Source organism: Danio rerio, chromosome 1 (assembly GCF_049306965.1).
Source record: "Danio rerio strain Tuebingen ecotype United States chromosome 1, GRCz12tu, whole genome shotgun sequence".
Classification (NCBI taxonomy): domain Eukaryota; kingdom Metazoa; phylum Chordata; class Actinopteri; order Cypriniformes; family Danionidae; genus Danio; species Danio rerio.
Window position 1 is genome coordinate 36,043,835 of NC_133176.1, and position 19,809 is coordinate 36,063,643.

The 19,809-nt window shown below is 37.2% G+C and overlaps 1 protein-coding gene across 4 annotated transcripts in view; it reads left to right on the top strand.

Annotated features, from left to right (window-relative positions):
• The first annotated feature begins 9,758 nt into the window (after positions 1-9,758).
• Positions 9,759-19,809, top strand: part of nlgn4xa (neuroligin 4 X-linked a) — a 172,787-nt gene continuing 162,736 nt past the window's right edge. For 3 of the 4 annotated variants that reach the window (XM_021475240.2, XM_068219896.1, XM_009292174.4), the window contains exons 1-2: positions 9,759-10,071; positions 16,001-16,755. In XM_021475240.2, coding sequence (XP_021330915.1) covers positions 16,293-16,755 — 463 coding nt within the window. In that variant the 5' untranslated portion in view covers positions 9,759-10,071; positions 16,001-16,292. 4 annotated transcript variants of the gene reach the window in all.

Sequence of the window (19,809 nt, forward strand, 5' to 3'; positions counted from 1 at the left end):
GATTGTGCATGGAAGTGCTTCTGTCTGATCTAGGATGATACAGACCCTGTGGTCAGTGTCTGGGCAAGGATGTTTGGTGAGGGACAGGTCACATACTCTGTTTGTCATTCTGCACCTTGCATTGCCCTTTTTTAACCCCTGGTATTCACATAAATGATTGTGAGGTGATACAGAGCAAGGTTAGTATTGCTATCTAAATGCTTTATATGAGAACAAGCAGCGATTGCGTTGTTAAAACAAACTTTAGCTTAAACTTAAAAACTAATTGTGCCTTAAATGGAAAGTAATACATTGACTTGATAGTATTTTATTTATACAGATGTAAAGCTTGATTGCATTTGATTATGAAGTTTCCAAGGATTTAAAAATAAATGTTGTTGTAAATAAAGTTAATTACATATTTTTATTTTACAAGAATGGATGAATGAACAATTAAATACATTATTTATATAGACGGGAATCAAAACAAAGTATATGTGCTAAGTGTGAAAAAATATTTTATAATAAGGCTGAGAGATTTCACCTAATTACATTCTGCTCAATTTGCAGGTGAAATAGCGGTCGGTTAAAATCATAAAGAAAATCATAAAGAAAATAGTTAAAATAAAATAAATTAATTCTTAGAAAAAATATTTTGCAGAAATGTTAGGTCAGAAGGGGCTAATAAAATATAATGCATTCATGCATATATCAATATTTAACTAGCATGTTAATATTCATTGAAACTAAGACTCCATATTTATCATACACAGTAGATGTTTTACAGATATGTCAGTATTTTCACTTGGAATCTCTTACACAGATTATCATGCACATGATTCCCTTCATCTTTCACATTTTGGCAGTCCACTGAAGTTGTTATAAATTCACTGCAAGCAGGCAGTGGATAGGCAATAGCTGATCCATGTGCAGTTACAATTAGTATTATTATAATAACAAGGTCCATGAGAACAACTGGAACACAAGGCGAGAAAATAGTGAAAAACTGACACACATTAAGTAAATGACAAACACTGTCTGAAACAGAAGGGCTTAATACACTGGGCTGAACTAACAAGCATGATAACAAGGGGGAGGAGGCAACTAATCACTGGGCAGACAAACTAAGAAATCCATGACAAATAACAAGGGTATGGGTATGGCACACAGGGGAAACAAAAGTAACCACAGAGGACAGTAGCAATGTTACTCGTAAGCAGTAGTGTAATGTAATAAAGTAATAAAAGTAGTTTTGTAGTAAAAAAAAAAAAAAAAAAACATCCCTGGATAATTGGTGATGTGTCAGTCAGTTGAAGAAATACTGATGTTTAAAAACTCACTGATCATCTTCAAGAAACAATAAAGTGGAGAATCAGCAGCTAACATAAAAGTCTTCACAATTGTACAATTTAAATAACAACCAAAGTTAAAGTCAGAATTATTAGCTCTCCATTTGATATATATATATATATATATATATATATATATATATATATATATATATATATATATATATATATATATCTCAATTTTACAAATTAAGTTTATCACAGCAAGGACATTTTCACAGTATTTCAGACAATTTTTTTTTTCTTCTGGAGCAAGTCTTATTTGTTTTATTTTGGCTAGAATAAAAGCAGTTTTATTTTTTTAAGCACAATTATAATGACAAAATTAATAGCCCCTTTAAGCTATATATTTTTTCATAGTCTACAGAATAAACGATTGTTATAAAATAAATTGTAATTATGGCAAAGGCGACGCAGGGGCGCAGTAGGTAGTGCTGTCATCTCACAGCAAGAAGGTCGCTGGTTTAAGCCTCAGTTGGCGTTTCTGTGTGGAGTTTGCATGTTCTCCCTGCGTTCGCGTAAGTTTCCTCTGGGTGCTCCGGTTTCTCCCACAGTCATAAAGTATTCTTTTAAGTTTGTTAAGTCAACATCAAAACTGTAAATTTAATATCGATGTTGGACAATTTGAGCGTTTTGTTAATATTATTAGGTACAACTTTATTTTAACATGTCTTTGCTAAATTACAATATATAGTAAATCTACAACAATTTACATTATTTACTACTGGTTTATTAACTGCCAACTATTTATTAAAACATATGTGATCTTATTATATACTCCAATACCTAAACCTAACTAGTATCTTACTAACTGTTAATAAGCAGCTAATTAGTAATGTATTGATGTAAAGACTCAGCCAAAGCCATATCACTCTGAAGCTCAAGACTAGTTACTCAATGAAGCTAAGCAGGGCTGAGAGTGGTCAGTACCTGGATGGGGGACCACATGGGAAAACTAGGTTGCTGTTGGTAGTGGTGTGTGAGGCCTGCAGGGGGTGCTCAACAAGTGGTCTGTGTGAGCCTTATACTGTCAGTGAGCGCCGTCTTTCGGATAAGACGTTAAACCAAGGTCCAGACTCCCTATGGTCATTCAAAAAATCCCATGGCACTTCTCGTAAAGAGTAGGGGTATAACCCCGTTGTCCTGGCAAAATTCTCTCCACCAGCCCATCATGGCCTCCCAATAATCACCATCCACTGAATTGGCTCTATCACTGTATCTCCACTCCATCTATAGCTGCTGTGTGGTGAGTGCACTGGTCCCATTGTCCTGTGGCTGCCGTCGCATCATCCAAGTGGATGCTGCACACTGGTGGTGGTGTAGAGAGACCCCTCTCATGATTGTGAAGCACTTTTGGTGTATGGCCATACATGATAACTGTACATTACATTACATTAAATTCTAAACATTTTAGAGAAGGTTTTGTTACTAATTTATTAATAGTGTGAATTGTGCATTAATACAGGTTAATTACTTGCACAATGCATAATTACATCACAAACTCCAAGCCTAATGAATGTTATAAATCTAACCGTTGGTAATAAACAAGGACATTTTAAAAAAGTGTTACCTATCATAGAAATGTTGCTGCTAGTTACTACAAGTCAACACAAAAAACTTTTCACTTAACAAAAATTATTTTATTACAACTGCAAAGCTGTCATGTTTATACTCTCATCTCAAAGTTGCACCTTTCCTGGTTGCATGCAACTTTACAGAGCATTTTTTTTTTCACTGTACCACAGCCAAACATAATAGGTAACATCAAATTGATACATACAGTGCTGTGTGTCAAATACAGAAGATCAATTATTAAAGAACAGTCGTCTCAGTCTTTGTCTTACTCACATTCCTTCTGACAGGATCACTTCAGGTGTAAAAGCCGATATGATATTCCATACCACCCATAGCACTTGGCCAGCACTCACCAGCCATTGATGCAGGTGTCATGTACAATACATCACAGGCTTTCCACTAGAGACGTGCCAATTGTTATGTGGCTGCAGGATGTGACCAGATTAAATGTGTAACTACATTTGGGGTCAGCAGGCACTAGACAGACCCCTGCTATTAGACTGAGAGATGGTATGGCAAAATTAACTTCACAGACTCAGTTCCAGCACGGGAAGTGGAGAAAGCGAAGAAATGAAGGATGTGGAAAAGTTTCTGAAAAGACAAGACGGGAAATGCTGTTGCTGGTTTACTTCGATATAATAGTGAGAGAGGTAGAAGAATGGGCTGGAGTCTTAGGACTGACTTGGGAACTAGTGAGAATGCTGTATCATTACTAAAATAACTTTAAGCATCATATGTATCTAACCCCCGTAACTGTAATCTGTAAAGTTTTTCCCGGTTGTTTTATTGGCGCAATCTCTTTGAAAAGTCTTTTTCAGGCTCAGCCAGAGGCTAGAAATATTTATTTCCTCAGGCTTTCACTGGGGAGACAAAACTATAAAGTTTATGCTGTATGATTATCTTTTAAAAAGTACTGTTTTCTATCAGATATGAAGAATAGAGAGTAAACAGTGGCAGGGACCTACTCACGTTACACTCGCGTGGGCCCTCGGCTGCCATATGAATCCATTTGCTGCCCTCAGGCAACAAGCTTCATCTGCACCGGGAGTTTGAACGCCTGGAGAAATGAGCGCCGATGGTCTTTGATCTGAATCTCTCACGCGTGATTGTATCTTTGCAATCTGAAGCACTTAGACATGCTTGGTAATTTCCACTGTAGCCACACACCACAGTCCATCAGCCACTATTGGTAATTGTACCTTCCACACTGCACAAATTACACAACACATGCCCTTTTTAATCTAAACATCCAATTACAGCTGCTATCTGTAATATTAATATCTTAAATTAAAATGAATAGTTAATAAGCCTTTCAAACAGTGAAAGCTCTCCAGAAAACAAGATTAACTGATTAATAAAAAGACTATGCCGAAAATATAATGAAAGAATAATAATAATAACGATAATACTATTAATAATATTGTATGCGTAAAATTTAATATTGTAAGATACTCGCTGCTGTTATAACAATATTAATTATAATAATAATAACAATAATAATAAGTAGTAGTAATAGTATTACAAATGAAGAGTTCAGATGCAAAAGCCATCTGAAATTTTCTCAGCCTTTTATGGTAATTGTCAAAGAAGGGACCTGACAATGACGTGAAGTTTGAACAGTTGAATAGGATGGCAGTATGTAACAGATAACTGGAGATGAATGACAGGAACAATTGAGACAGGATGGAGATGACCAGAGAATGGATATAGAAACGAGGGAGACCAGACACGGGGGAGATCACAATGACCAGACACAGAACCAGGAGAAGCACCACTAGGAAGGAGAGACGCAGACAGAACGAGGGAAGTAAAGCATCTAATATTGATACACTGACCATGACTGGCGTGCAGTCCTTTTGTGTTGTGATGAGGCCGAATGCTGAGTGGATCGGTTTTATGGAGCCTAGGGAATTGCGTGCAGGTGCGGGGTTAATTAGAAAGCAGCTGACAGGAATTGCATGATTGTGATGATTGGGAATGGGGAGAACCTAACCTGGCTGTGACGGTACACTCTAATAAAACGTTGTTATATAGTTAACCCAATGGTTGAGTTAAATTTATTTTGGGTAATTTTTAACTTTTATTGGGTTATTTATATACACTCTAAAAACATTGGGTTATTTTATCACCCCAACCATTGGGTCATGTGTATTGGACCAGTTTGTTGTGTTATTTTTTCGAACATTGGAACTCTTTTAAAGAGCCCATATTATACATGAAATAGGGTCATATCTTGGTTGTAAGGGTCTCCAACAACAGTCTAATATGCATGCAAGGTCAAAAAACACTTTCATGGTCTTTTAATCTGCATTTATTTTTACCTAATTATCCCAGCGACTCCTGTATGAATCGTCCAGTGATTCATTTGTTCCCAAACCCCTCCTTAGCGCGAAGCTAATCTGCGCTGATTGGACCGATGACAGTCTGTCGCGATTGGTCGACTGCCTTCAGTCAGAGAGTGAAATGCCCAATAGCTAATCAGCAATAAAGAAAGTAATCGCAGTTCATACACGCTCGATAGTGTAGGCGTGGACTTTAGCTGCCATACACACACAAAAACACAGACACACCTCCGGACGACAACGCTCCCGCTTCCGCCTGCACCCGCCAGGTTTAGCCTGAACCCGACCGCTCCCGCTTATATGAAGAATTTGTTGTCCCGGTGCCCGACCCGCCCCGTTTTCTGCCCGCCGCGCCCGATCCCGCTAAAGAGCGGGGGAGAACAAAACCAAAAATCACCCAGCTATACAGTCCAGACAGCCAAGCTGTCTGTATAAACACACACACACAGCACCAAGCACACACATACAGACAAAGTTCTCTCTCTCTCTCTCATACGCGCGCACACACACACAAGCACCAAGCACCAAGCAGACACACAAGCAAAGCTCTCTCTCTCTTTCTCATTCGCATAGCAATACCCGTGATATTGCTAGACAGCCCGCTCCCGTCCCAAATAAAACCCGTTACCGACCGCTCCCGTGATTTATTCGGAAATTTATTTAGAAATTTATGCAGACCTCTACCAAGGAGCTCCGTAAACAAAGCAGCACGCGTCGCGTTTTTAACGTGACTTTGCAAGCGATAAGAGAATATAGCCAGTTAACTTGCAACAGTACACGCGGTTACAAGTAACAAATCACAACAAAATACATTTGCAAGCTAGAGTAAACGAGGCAACAACTTTAATCGCACGTACTTACACCTGAGAAATGGAGGAAGAAACCCATCCTGACGTCCATCAGTAAGTTAATTTACTCTTTACTGATCCTTCCTTTAACAAACGCAGATGAAGTATTCTTTGTAGCATGTAGTTTCCAGAAGTTTCCAGTAGTTTCCAACTGCTTGGTTATAATGCTGATGTTTCATCTTTGGGTAGACCCTCGATAATATCCATCTGCAGTGTGACTTCAATCGACCGGCATGTTTGTGTGCGTGTGTTTGTGGGTGTGTGTGTGTGTGTGTCTGGGTTTCTGCGTCAGAGGGCGGGGCCTCAGGTTTGAAATCTCCCGGGTTTGCGCGTGCACATGAATAACTTGGTTTCAATCGTACGTCATGGCGAAACACCTAATGACTCGGTATCAAGGCGACTCATTTGAAGTACTATGAGTCGACTCTTTTATAGATGAATCAACCGTTTTAAACACTGTATTCTTACAGATTTAAGCCTTAGCTGGATACTTCACTTCACTTAGAGCTGTGTTACACACTACATGGAGGGGAATTTTCAAAAACCCATAATATGGGCTCTTTAAAATCCATTATTTCAAAAGCAACCCAACAGTTTTGTTGTATACGGTTCCCACAGACGACGAAACTGTCAACACAGCAGCAGCAGGTGGTTAAGAAAGTTAAGTTTCTTGATTTTTGATGTTAATAAATCTCACACTATATATACTCACACTATATATATATATATATATATATATATATATATATATATATATATATATATATATATATATATATATACATGCATTGTTGTTGATAGTTCTGGGGCATTTCACTTTTTTTCTACTTTGCTTGTCTCTTTTCAGCCTTCTGGAAAAAAATCTGAGCAGTGTAAGGTATTAGCTAAATATTTTATATTTGCAACAAGGAAAAAAAAAAACGTGTTCATTCATTTTCCTTTAGCTTAGTCCCTTTATTTGACAGTGGTCGCCACAGTGGAATTAACCGCCAACTTATCCAGCATATGTTTTACACAGCAGATGCCCGTCCAGCTGTAACCCAGTACTGGGAAACATCCATACACACTCATTCACACACTCATACACTACGGGCAATTTAGTTTAATCTATTCACCTATAGCACATGTCTTAGGACTGTCGAGCACCCCAGAGGAAACCCATGCGAACATGGGGAGAACATGCAAACTCCACTCAGAAATGCCAACAGATCCAGCCAGGTCTTGAACCAGTGATCTTCTTGCTGTGAGCCAACAGTGTAACCACTGAGTCACCGTGTCACCAAGAAGTGATCAATAGTTAACAATAAACCTTCACCCATTGTAACTTTTTGAAGATGTTGAAAGTCATTTTGATAGAAAAGTATATACAGTTGAAGTCTGAATTATTAGCCCCCTTCGAATTTTTTTCTTCTTTTTAAAATATTTTCCAAATGATCTTTAACAGAGCAAGGACATTTTCACAGTATGTCTAATAATATATTTTTTCTTCTGAAGAAGGTCTTGTTTTGGCTAGAATAAAAGCAGTTTTTAATTTTTAAAAAGCCATTTTAGGGATAAAATTATAAGCCTCTTTAAGCGATTTTTTTCTTGATAATCTAAAGAACAATCCACTGTTATAACTTACCTAATTACCTTAACTGCATAGTTAGCCTAATTAATCTAGTTAAGCCTTTAAATGTCACTTTAAACTATATAGAAGTGTCTTGAAAAATATCTAGTCAAAATTATTTACAATCATCATGGCAAAGATAAAATAAATCAATTGTTAGAAATCAGTTATTAAAACTATAATGTTTAGAAATGTGTTGAAAAAAATCTTCTCTCCGTTAAACAGAAATTGGGAAAAAAATAAACAAGTGGTCCAATAATTCAGGGGGGCTAATAATTCCATCCATTTGACTGGTTCATCCCTTTAAATTGGAATTTAGACCACAACTGGTTCATTTTTATGTGTTTTCTGGTAGCTAAAAAATAAACTTTCCCGTATTCTTTGTTACTCCACTTAGTTGCCCTCATAAGCTGATCTTATCAACTGCAAGTAGACTTCAAAGTAGACTTTACATATTTGTTTATCTTAAAGTTCCAATCTGAATGGAGCAAAACCTCAGTTAGAAGGCATATGGAATGTAGTATTATCAATAAAAATTATTTCACAGGAAGTGAAGAGGAAGATTTACCTCCTGGCCATTGTGCATTACTACAGTACAGAATGTCTGAATATAATAAAAGTCAGAAAAATGCTGACACTGTTCTCACATTATTTGACAACTAATTAGTCCCTATTGTGAGTTGTATAGGTCTGTTTGTAGGGCTAATGTGTGTGAAGTAGATAAAACCATAATTTAGATTTTATATTTATTTACATCACAAAAGTTGTTTATCGCTCATCTTTAGAACTTTTCAAATAGGATTTTATATCAATTGCATGAAAATGTATTTATTTATTTATATGAACATACTTATATAAATATGTATATGAAATACATGTTAGCCTACTTAAGGTTATTATACCAATAACTAATTTTGAGAGGAGCGCGTCCAGCATTAGCTATTACACGATCCACCAATCAGTGAATTCCGAACCTCGTTTTATGACCTCAGTATCTTCATTTTAAAGTATCCCCTCTTCCATTCCTACTCCTCCATCCTTCCTAGACAGGGTAGAATGATGGCCCAGAGGTTAGCACTGTTGCCTCACAGCAAGAGTGTCACTAGTTCAAGTCTTTACCATGCCAGCTGATGTTTCTGTGCAGTTTACCTGTTCTCCCTGTGCTCGCTTGGGTTTCCCTCGTGTTCCCCGGTTTCTTCCCACAGTCCAAAGACATGCAACATTGGTGAATTGAACAAACCAAATTGGGACTACAGATGAACTCTAGCCAATAGTAGTTCATGTGTGTTACTTATCGCAGTGAAGTTCTCAAGCTCAAACTCCTTCCACCTATTAAATGGAAGGGAGCCCTAGGCTCAAGGATCTTTTGAACTCTGGGCTTCTCTCCCGGGACAGCATGCCAAATATGCTTTACTATCAATCATCAGCTAAGGGTGAACTCTTGAAATAAATAAATAAATAAATAAATAAATAAATAAATAAATAATCAACTCTGTGTAATGATGCTGCATGATCCAAATGAACAGATTTTGTCAAGTGAACTCCAGTGGTTGTCCTATTATCATTTTATGCAGTTTTAAAGCATACATTGTTCTATATTTGTTTCCAGTAGGTACCATGTGCACATTTTATCATTTGTGGCTTCTGCAACTAGTTTGTTTGACAGCAGGTAAATACAATAACAGCCTTTTTTATTTGTAAAACTAAGCTACAGCAGCCCATACTTGATATTAATTGATTCAGTTGTGAAATATGTTTAAGCATCATGTTGTTGTTGTTCAGTACAACATTACTCATTTACGTGATGCATTGATCATGCTCATTTATGATCTGGAACATTTCAACTACAAACACCCTGCAATTACAACAGTAATAGCAGCTGGTTAAAAGGTGACAGTGAATGCGGCAATCTATTGGTTGTAGGGATTGTAAATTTCATTTAGTGCAGTCCAATAGCAACTCTAGTGAGAGAGAGAGAGAGAGAGAGAGAGAGAGAGAGAGAGAGAGAGAGAGAGAGAGAGAGAGAGAGAGAGAGGCGCCTGGTCTCTCTCCCTTTAATCTTTTTTTTCCTCCTAGTCAGTGCTGCCTCTTTCTATGGAGACAATCAGATTCTCTACAATTTACTGTTCCTCCGCAGTGATTTCAATGAATTACCTTAATCTATGTGGGTCATTTACATCAGATATGTTGCCGCGTCTCAGCTGAACAGTCCTCGGTGTGCAAGCTTTCCCTCGGACGGCAGCATCACGTTGGATTTTAACAGGGGCAGAACGGAGTTTGATTTTTCCCTTGTGTGGCACATACATTTTGACCGTACCTCTGGAAGTCGTGCGTCAGGATAGAAGCCGTACAATGCAGATACCGCAAAGGTAAGACACGAGCAGCTGTGGAAGTATTTCTATTTTTGTGCTTATATAAAGAGTTGAACTGTTTTCTCTGACGCCGAGAACACGCTTATATCCAGCTGGCTCCCAGGATTTCTCTCTCTCTCCCTCTCGCTCTGTGAAAGCTTCATCTATCCGGCCGAACGATGCGACGATTATGAGTGTTTAATTCGCGCCGGGTACACACGCTGATTTGCATGAAAAAGGCTGACCGTATAACCTGTTTCAGTAGTTTTTGGGGCAGATTTTGCGTGGACGTTTTTTTTTTTTTTTTTTTTTTTTTCATCGAAATGACAAGTACAACCAAAGTATGATTAAACAGTTTGCTGGTGTCGAATATTGATTTAGAGATGCGCCGCAAGTGCACTGCATGAAAGAGAGTCTTCCATGTGCGTTATACGCGTACGCACACATAACTCTGTGGATTTTAGGTTAAAGGTTAACGTTTTATTTATTTTTTTTAGTGTTTATGTGAGGAATCGTGTGGGAAAAGTGTTTCAGTACATCACTTACCTGTGGCTAGCCAACATCGGTGGAGACTGTGGTGCGCGATGGTTTTTCTCATTAAAGCCTACATTTATAGCTGTGCATATCCATAGGCTATGCGTATTATTCTGTAACTTGACTCAAAGAATTTTTATTTCGAGATTTTCTCGGGAGCCATCATATTAAGCTTTATACTTAAATGGCATCGCTATAACGTGTTCGCAAGTAAAACGCAGTGTCAGTGCTTTGACAGGACATTTGCAGAGGATGCGCTCATATCGAGGAGCACTTGGTTTTGCGATATGGCGTGTTTTGTAGCTTAAGGTAAGCTTTGCTTCTGGCTACAGACAAACTACATTGTCATATATGTATGCGGTAGTCCGGACTTTCATCACAGGAACCACTGTTTTAACTCGAGGTATTCCGCTTATACAGCGGTGAACCACAAGGTGGTACTGTGGACATCTCCTGCGTATGTGCGTGTTTTTGGGATGGGGTGAGGAGGGGAAATTGGGCCGTCTCTCGAACATTCGCAGTGTACAGAATTTTAACCTTCACTTTTGTCAAGGCAGCTGCGTGACATTAATGTCGGCTTAAGTGTTGAAATGGTTCATAATTCACGCAAATTGAAAAGAGAACATGTTGAGTCTATAAATTAGCAAACCATTCATTGTTTGAACTTTTAAAGTAAATTTGTTGGACTGAACTACTATATAGCCTAAATATAGAATATAATGTCTAAGTCTTAGACATAGGCTAACAGACATGGTAAAAATGGTCCTGTAACATAAGGAGCAAACCTTGGAAACAAGTTATCTGTATGTAACTAAAGTATAGACAAGATACAATTGCCTATAGAAAACTTTCATGGTATCAATAGTTGACAAAATAGTGAAATTATAGAATTGCAGATGAAATTTTGCCATTGGTGCCATGTTGTTGCTATTGCTTTTACAAATTTATTTTGAGCTACTAGTGTGCAAAATAGTTTTATCAAGTATGCCTAATCTAAACACACAAACAAACAAAAGCAAGTTTTAAAGCAAGTTTTAACATGTATATAAGTTTAGGCCACTAGTCATTAGCTTGGAAAAATTTTGTCGCATCAGAAGTTATGTTTGTGTCTTGTGCAGTAATATGCAGACGTAATTTGTAATAATTGTTAGTTTGAACAAGCCATGTGCAAGTATAATACAGTAAGCCTTTACAAACAAAAGTGATTCTAATCTCGATTACTGTTTTTTAAAACAGTAGGTCTGTATTATTTTTTCATTCATTCTTTTTCTATAGCTCACAGGATCAGTGGATGGCTGTTAAAGTCACCTTTAAATGCATTTTCACTCTCTCTTTGCTTTCTGGGGTTCCTGTCCACACTCAGTCAACTGTCAGAAAGATAGAAGGAGAAAATACAGCTAGAGAAAACACATTCCAGCTGACTTGCCAGCCCAGACGCCATGTTGAAAAAGTCATAACAGGTGCAGTTGCTGTGGAATCAAACCACGTTTATTCGAAGTTCACCAAAAGGTCATATCGTTTTCTATGCTTTATTCTATGGTCTTTTGTCTATCATTTGGACAGACTCAATGCCATCTCCTTTGCGTTTTGAGTCATGATTTGAATAGTGCAATTGTTAGAGCCTCCTTCAAATAGATCATTTATTATAATTAAAATGCAGAGAGAGACCTGGTACCTTCATTGAGATTCGTGTGAGTTATCTTCAGTGATCGCACAGGCAATGAATGCAATTTTTTCACCTTTTATTCTCCTTGGTCTCATTTCTCCCGTCTCTTTATTTGTCATACTCACAATATGAGTGTCTATTTAAGACAAGAGTGTGTGGTACATTTACAATGAAAATTGCATGCAATCACGTATATCTACATGCAAGACAGATGTGGGCAAAATGCCAAAACTATATGCACAAATGGCAATCAAATCACATTCATCACATCAAATAGAATGTCTTTAGTAATTTTAAATAAATTTATTTAACTTGCACTTTACAATTGCCACTTAGAATAAAATATTCACAGTACTTGATAGCATTAAAAAGTTCAACCAAAATGAAGCAGAAAAGAAAAAGTACCCAAATTCCAAACTTGTTTGACTTTCTCTCTTCTCTGGTCATCCATTCAGACAGTCTGTCAGTGATGTTTTGGAGCTTTTGGTCTTCATTATGTGGACAAAAGATTTAAAGATTTTAAATTAATCAATAAGCATTGAGCAAACTGCAGAAGTCTTGTGAATAATCTCTTTGGGCTGGTAGCCCATTTTGATATTTTTATTTTTTTCTTGTTTGTTCTATGAGGGTATTTTGGCAGAAAGCGCCTTCAAACTGGGCCTTTTGAATGCAAGCACTGCTTGAGGATGTAGCAATATTGGCGTAAAGTTATTGAATAAATCCCTCTTGGCTGATCTAGCTAGACTCCAGATGATGAGCGCATACAAACTTGTGAATGCTACATAGCTTTTTGTCAGTAAATTAAATCGCCGGTCAGACATTTAGGCCCATTTGCTATGGAGGCAATATACTGTATCTATGTGAAAGATTTTCTGAAATGCCCATCCCAATGTCATAATGCTTGTCAGAGAGAGAGAGAGAGAGACAGGGGAGAAGGACAGAAAGAGAACTACTGAGAGCTTAGGGTTTAACAGTTAGTTGGCATACACACTACCTTAATGTTTATTTGTTTATCCTATTTTATGAGAAACCTTTTGTTTTGTTCACATTTTTTTTTTGTGTGTGTGGTTGTTTAAATGGTTGCAGCATGCATAAAGCACAATCCTTGATATCTTGGCTAAATGATGGTTTTAATTTCAAATAAAGAGTGGACGTTAAACCCCAGGGTGTCACGGGATGGGTCTTTCTCAGACCACCAATAAAATCATTTAAAGCATGTCGTGTACAGGGACTCAAGCCTTATTAAAGTCTTATTCCTTCATTAGATGCTGTCTTCGAGGAATATCGCCTTTGAAATGCTCTTAAATCCCAGCAAAATATTTATTAGAATCATATTTTACAGTCATTTACCATATCAGGGGATGGCTTCTGCATTGTATAAAGCAGCTAATGCTTCTGTGTTGTTTGTGTTCTTGCGCTTTCTTGTTTTCTCTTGTGACTGTCAGTGCTTAAAACATCCTGCTGTTGCAAAGCGTTCTGTTATGGAGTGGTGAAGTGGAGATAACCTTAATCCTTTTGCAATTTAGCATTGCTCAACACCAATTTAAGTTAATGTGACTGTCTCAATGAGTCTATTATATCATCACTGCTTTGTTCGCACAATTAACTTTCCATGGGTTACACTATCTACCATCTGATCTTTGCTGAAATTGCTTTTTGATATGAGGAAATGAAAAAGTTACATCAATCAATCTTAGATTCTTGAAGAATTATTTAGAATGGCTTTGAAAATTACAATGTAGATAACACTGGATGTGACATCTGCTGAAGACCATATTTTGAAGCCTTTAGCAGAATGATGCTCTTTAAAACTTAAATTACAATTTAAATGAGAAGTACTGATCTTAGAATGTCTCATTGGAAGCTTCCCCACTCTACTTTTAGAGTTATTCACTGAGGGATCAGAGCAAAAGGAAGAGTTTATCACTTTTTTAGATTTACTCAGGACTCAAGTCATTAAAGTTCCCTCCAGAGACTCTACCAAGTCCAGTAATTTCAAGCCAAGCCATTCTACTAAGTTCAGTAATTTCAAGCCAAGCCATTCTACCAAGTTCAGTAATTTGACGCAAATGTGTATTAGCAATCCATGTGTTGATCTTACTGTAAGAAAATCAGAGCTATGGTTTGTGTTGTACAATTGTGTTGAAGTTCAAAAATGCCAAAAGCACCAACTGATCAGGACTCTCTTGCTTCTTGTTTTCACACCCACTCTCCTCCTCCTCTTTCTTGTATGAGGATGAAATGCATGGAGCATTCATTATTTAAATTTGCATGCAGGGTAGCATTTCTTGTGCATAATCTGCTTTCAGGTTTGTGCACTTCTTCTGTTTGTTCATTCAGGTGGAAAGATTATCATTTGTTCAGACAATAAATGTGATGCAGACATACCATTTTGCTATTCACATACATTTAAATCTGAGGTGAATTTGTATTCATGTCTACTCTAATATATGCCTCTAAGGAAATTTCTTTTAAATGCTTTTGATGTGTTCCTGTGGATCTTCCTGGAAGGATTGCTGGAAACATTGTGACCTTTAACAGTTCCTCAGCAAGAGGTGTCACAAGCCAGTGTTTTTCATGTCATTCATTTTTTTTTTTAATTGCATGAAATGTGTTCTTTTGCTCAATTCTTAAATTCATAATTAAACAGCAGACCTGAGTTGAAGGATAATAAATAAATCTGTTTGAAACTGTGTAGATTTTTTTTTTCTCTGAGTCTCCTGATTGTCTTCAAATCTCAGGCTATTATTGATGATGACTCTGAAGAGTGTTCATGCAGCTCAGGTATCTGAGCAATGTCAAGGTCATTGGTTTGATTTACAGATTAACTAATACAATTTTTACCTTGCAGGGATTTTTTGTATAAAAGTGTATGGCATATTTTTACATATAAACCAAATGACTTCAGCACAAATCCAGGGTTCAGGATCTTTAATCGCTTTGTAATACCATGACATATTTTGATTTGCCACATTTCCAAATTTGTACTTGTCCAGAATCAACGAATAATAAATAAATGTGTTTGAATCTACTCTTGGAGCATGAAGACTGTCTTCATGTCTCAGGCTATTATTGATAATGACTCTAAAGAGTACTCCTGATTACATCTGGCAAATACGTAAACAATAATGGTATGTAATAGAGCATACAACCATGAGTTCAGGACTCCCTCAATGGTATCTAATAGATGTCATTATCTGAACAAGACATAAAAACACTTTGAAATGATTTCAAATGATGAGGGGTATAATAGAAAATGTATAAACTGGACTCAAGTGTTGTTCTAAAACATAACTACTCAATCATAAAGCTTGTTTTCATCATCGTAAGGCAGTTTACAATAAAATAAATCAGTATATTCTGAGCGTCTTTTTTTCAGTTCAACTAACATCCTAAATAGATACACTATACTATATTTTGTGTATACTCTTCAGTGCTTTGTACACAGTTATTTGAGCCTATCAATTTACCAGACCACTTACATAAATCGTGGTCCAGTCAATTGAAACGTAGAATCATATTTCAAAATACTGTAACTATTGTTTGCATCTGGAGTGTAATTGTGTCAAAGTGCTTGCATTTATTTACTATTTGAGTCTATTTGAGTTTTATCCTGCAGCGCAAGGTTACCTCGGTGACTCTGTTGCTTAATGCAAAAGCATTCAAATTTGTAAAGGAAATGGAATTCTTATGTTTTTGTTTATGACAATGAGTGAGAATTTACAGGCTGTTCTTTCTTTCCCACAGGGAAACTACAAAAGGAGGAATTGAAAGGAGGGAGTAGTTGCACCAGAGCACAGCTCAGGGGGGAAAGAGCTGCATTTTGTTTTCTCGTCTAAAGCATAGAAGTCCAGAACAACAAGAATATAAGAGATACAGAATCGCCCTCATGGCATGGGGGAATGCCATGATCGTTGATCAGATTGGAGGGTGTGCTGTCAATCATCTGTCCATTGCAGCCTGAAGTCTGGGTTGTACCTTGGCTTTGGAGGAGTGGAGGACTTTGAATTCAAGCAACTCTGCCAACCGCAGCTGGACCATGTCACGGCTCAGAGGAACCCCATGGATACCACTTACCATGGTTCATCCGCTGGCTACTCTACGCCTTTTTACCTGGATTGTGCTTGCGGCTGCGTGGCTGGCCATTACATGGGCTCAGCAGCACCCTATTGTTACGACAAACTATGGCAAGCTAAGAGGCTTGAAAACACCTCTGCCCAATGAGATTCTAGGGCCCGTGGAACAGTATTTGGGGATCCCCTATGCCCTGCCGCCCACAGGAGAAAGAAGGTTTCAGCCCCCAGAGCCTCCAATGTCCTGGCCAGGGATTCGAAATGCTACACAGTTTGCTCCTGTTTGTCCTCAGTTTCTGGAAGATCGTTTTTTACTCAATGATATGTTACCCGTGTGGTTCACCGCCAACTTGGATACTGTTGTAACCTACGTACAAGATCAAAGTGAAGACTGCCTGTACTTAAACATTTATGTTCCTACAGAAGACGGTATGTATTTCCTTTTTTTCTTTATGTTATATAATGTGCTGCTTGTCTTTAATTCCTTTTATATATCATATCAGTTTCTTTTTTAGTTGGCTTTATCATGACTCTGACTTCAGAATCCTAAATAGCTTTTTGCAATGTTGCTGAAACTGTGTTACTTAGACTCACCCCTTTTTTTCCTTTTCTTTTTTGTGAGATAACCCATCAGATTAAAGTGGTAGTTCACCCAAAAAAGAAAATTATGTAATTTTTCACTCATCCTTCCTTTTTCACAAGCCCTTTTTGAGTTTCACTTTTTTTCTGTTGGACACAAAATTGCCGGCAGCTAGCTCTCTGCAGCTCTCACATGGTCACCCACTAAAGCTGAGCAGGGCTGTGCCTGGTTAGTCCCAGTGTGGGAGACCACATGGGAAAGCTATAGGTTGCTGCTGGAAGTGAGACCAGCAGGATTTTGTATATTGATAGGGACTCTATAACTGCTATCTTTCGGATGCAATGTTAAATCGAGGCCCTGACTCTCTATGGTCGTTAAAAATCCCTGGATGTCCTAAAAAAAAAAAAAAAAGGTTTAACTGGCCAAATTTGCCCACTGGCCTCTGTCCATCATAGCCTCCTAACCATCCACATATCATAAGGCTTCATCACTCTGTATCCTCTCCACCAATCAGCTAGTGTGTGGTGTGCGGTCTGGCGCAATATGGTTGGCGTCGTGTCATCCAGGGAAATGCTATACACTGGTGGTGGACGAGGAGATTCCCCCAAGAAATGTGTAAAGCATTTTGATTGTCTAGAAAAGCTCTATATAAATGTAAATGTAAGAAATTATTTAGGAAATTAGGAAATTATAAATGTAAGAAAGAAGTTATTTTGAAAAATGTTGGAAACCTGTAACCGAAGGCTTTCATACTATTTGTTTTTCCTATTTTAGAAGTCAATAGTTATAATTTGTGTTGAACATAAAAAGCAAACCACTGGGTGAGTAAATAACAAATATGTTTAAACTGTTGTGTGAACTATTCATTTAAGGTCACATGTAAAGCTCATCATGACTATGTCTCATATTAGACTAGTCAGTTTGGATGATTGTTATAATCTAAAAAAAAGTCCAAACGTTTAGTTGGCTGTTAAATTTAATTTCTTTTGGGAGTAATTTTGATCTTGAAAGTTTTGGGTTCAGTATATCCTCCCACATTTTGTTGATTGTAGCTGTTTACATTTAAACTGCAGGAAGCAGTACATTTTTTATTGTGTTGGTGTGGTTCGTTGAAATGTTACTTTGACATTTGACTGACTGATTTATGAAGCGAGAAATATTAACAAAGATGGATGTGGCAAATTTGTTTGCATAAGTATCTCAAAGATGTTAAGTAGCAATATGTGCATATTCAGATTATTGTTGTCTAAATAATATGAAATTGTCATGATAACAGCTAGTCGACTAGTCAGCCATTTTGTGAAAAATAGGGAGCTACTGTATGAAATGAATCCTGCTGTTTAGTATATGGTTTTGCATTACATTTATTATAAATATAATATTTAAACTCTACACTGTAAAACCTAAAAAGTTAAGGTAACTCAAACTATTTGAGGAAACAGATTGCAGCAAACCATTTAAGTTCAAAAACTAATCCTAATGAGTACTGTAAACTTAATCCATTTGAGTAAACTAAGCAATTTGAGCACAGTAAAACCTAATAAATGAAGAGAACTCAACCAACCGAGTACTGTAAAACCCAGTAAGTTATGCAACTCAAACCGTTTGAGTAAACCGATTGCTACAACCATAAAAAAGCGAATCTATATGAGTACTGTAAACTTACTCCTTTTAAGTTGAAGTAATGAGGCATTTATTTAACGTATTACCTTCAACACTGAGTTCAAAACTCTTTTTAAATGGATATAATTAACTTTTAGTTAATTGTGAGTTAACTACACTCATTTCATTTGATACAGTTGACTGTTGGGTTTTACTGTGTAGTAATTACTGGAATCTGGAATATATGGTAGTATTTAATAATATCATGAATTAGAAGATTTTTTCCACTCATTTTCAACATAATGATAGCCCACATTTTTGTTTTTAAAAAGTCTCTCTTGTGATGTTGAAATTCATCTTTCAGACGTTACTGAAGATGGTCATCCCCTGTTAGCTTTCAAACGCTAACCACCCATCATGCCTTTGCTCTCAATTGCCCTTTTTTAAAATCCTTTGTAATATGGGAACATCCTGGCATTTTGGCTTAAAGAGAGACTTACTCTGCAGTTGTATTGCTATTGAAGCAGGATGACAGATATAAAAAAGAAGCATGATGTTCAATGCTAGCAGGAAAAATCTGTTTCACCTCTTCCTGATTGGTAGAAAACAGGTTAGAGACGCATAAATTCATTTTTGTGTTTTAGTGCCTGGATCTTTTGTTAGCTAGATGCACAAAAGAAACTGCAGTCTGTTAGTGACTGAGGCAGCTTTATCTCTTAGCGCAGTTACGAGTGAAGGCTGTGGAGGTGGCATCCTGTTTTGTTGTGAATTAATCACAATGAATGCTGGAGCCTGAAGGGACAGGCTGGGTGAAGAGACAATGCAGGTTCCCTTCCACTCTTTAATTGGGAAAGCTCACCATTTTAATTTCTATCGGACTATTCAAAAAAGCCATTCAGAGAAAAAGAAAGGCACTGAAAAGGGGCAGTCACGACAAATCAGCGCTTGTTACCCTCATTGTCTATCTCAATGGGTGGACTTCTTTAACCTAACATCTGAAATCCAGTCTTGTTTTAAAGATAATTGAGATCTACACGCAGAGTGCAAATGAGAAACTGACACCTATGATCATGTACTGTAATTAATCCCACTCCCTGCTGTTTCACAGCCTTTAAGGCTCTATTTAAAGTAAAAGAGTGGCCAAGACAAGCTGACACTCTTTTTCACTGTAAAGAATATTTATTTATTTACTTTTTATTTAACACATAAGTAGTCTTAACCCTTTTCCACTCCAAGGGGGATAAAAATTACAAATGTTTTTTTTTTGTTTTTTTTATGTATGCACATTATCATTATGTTGT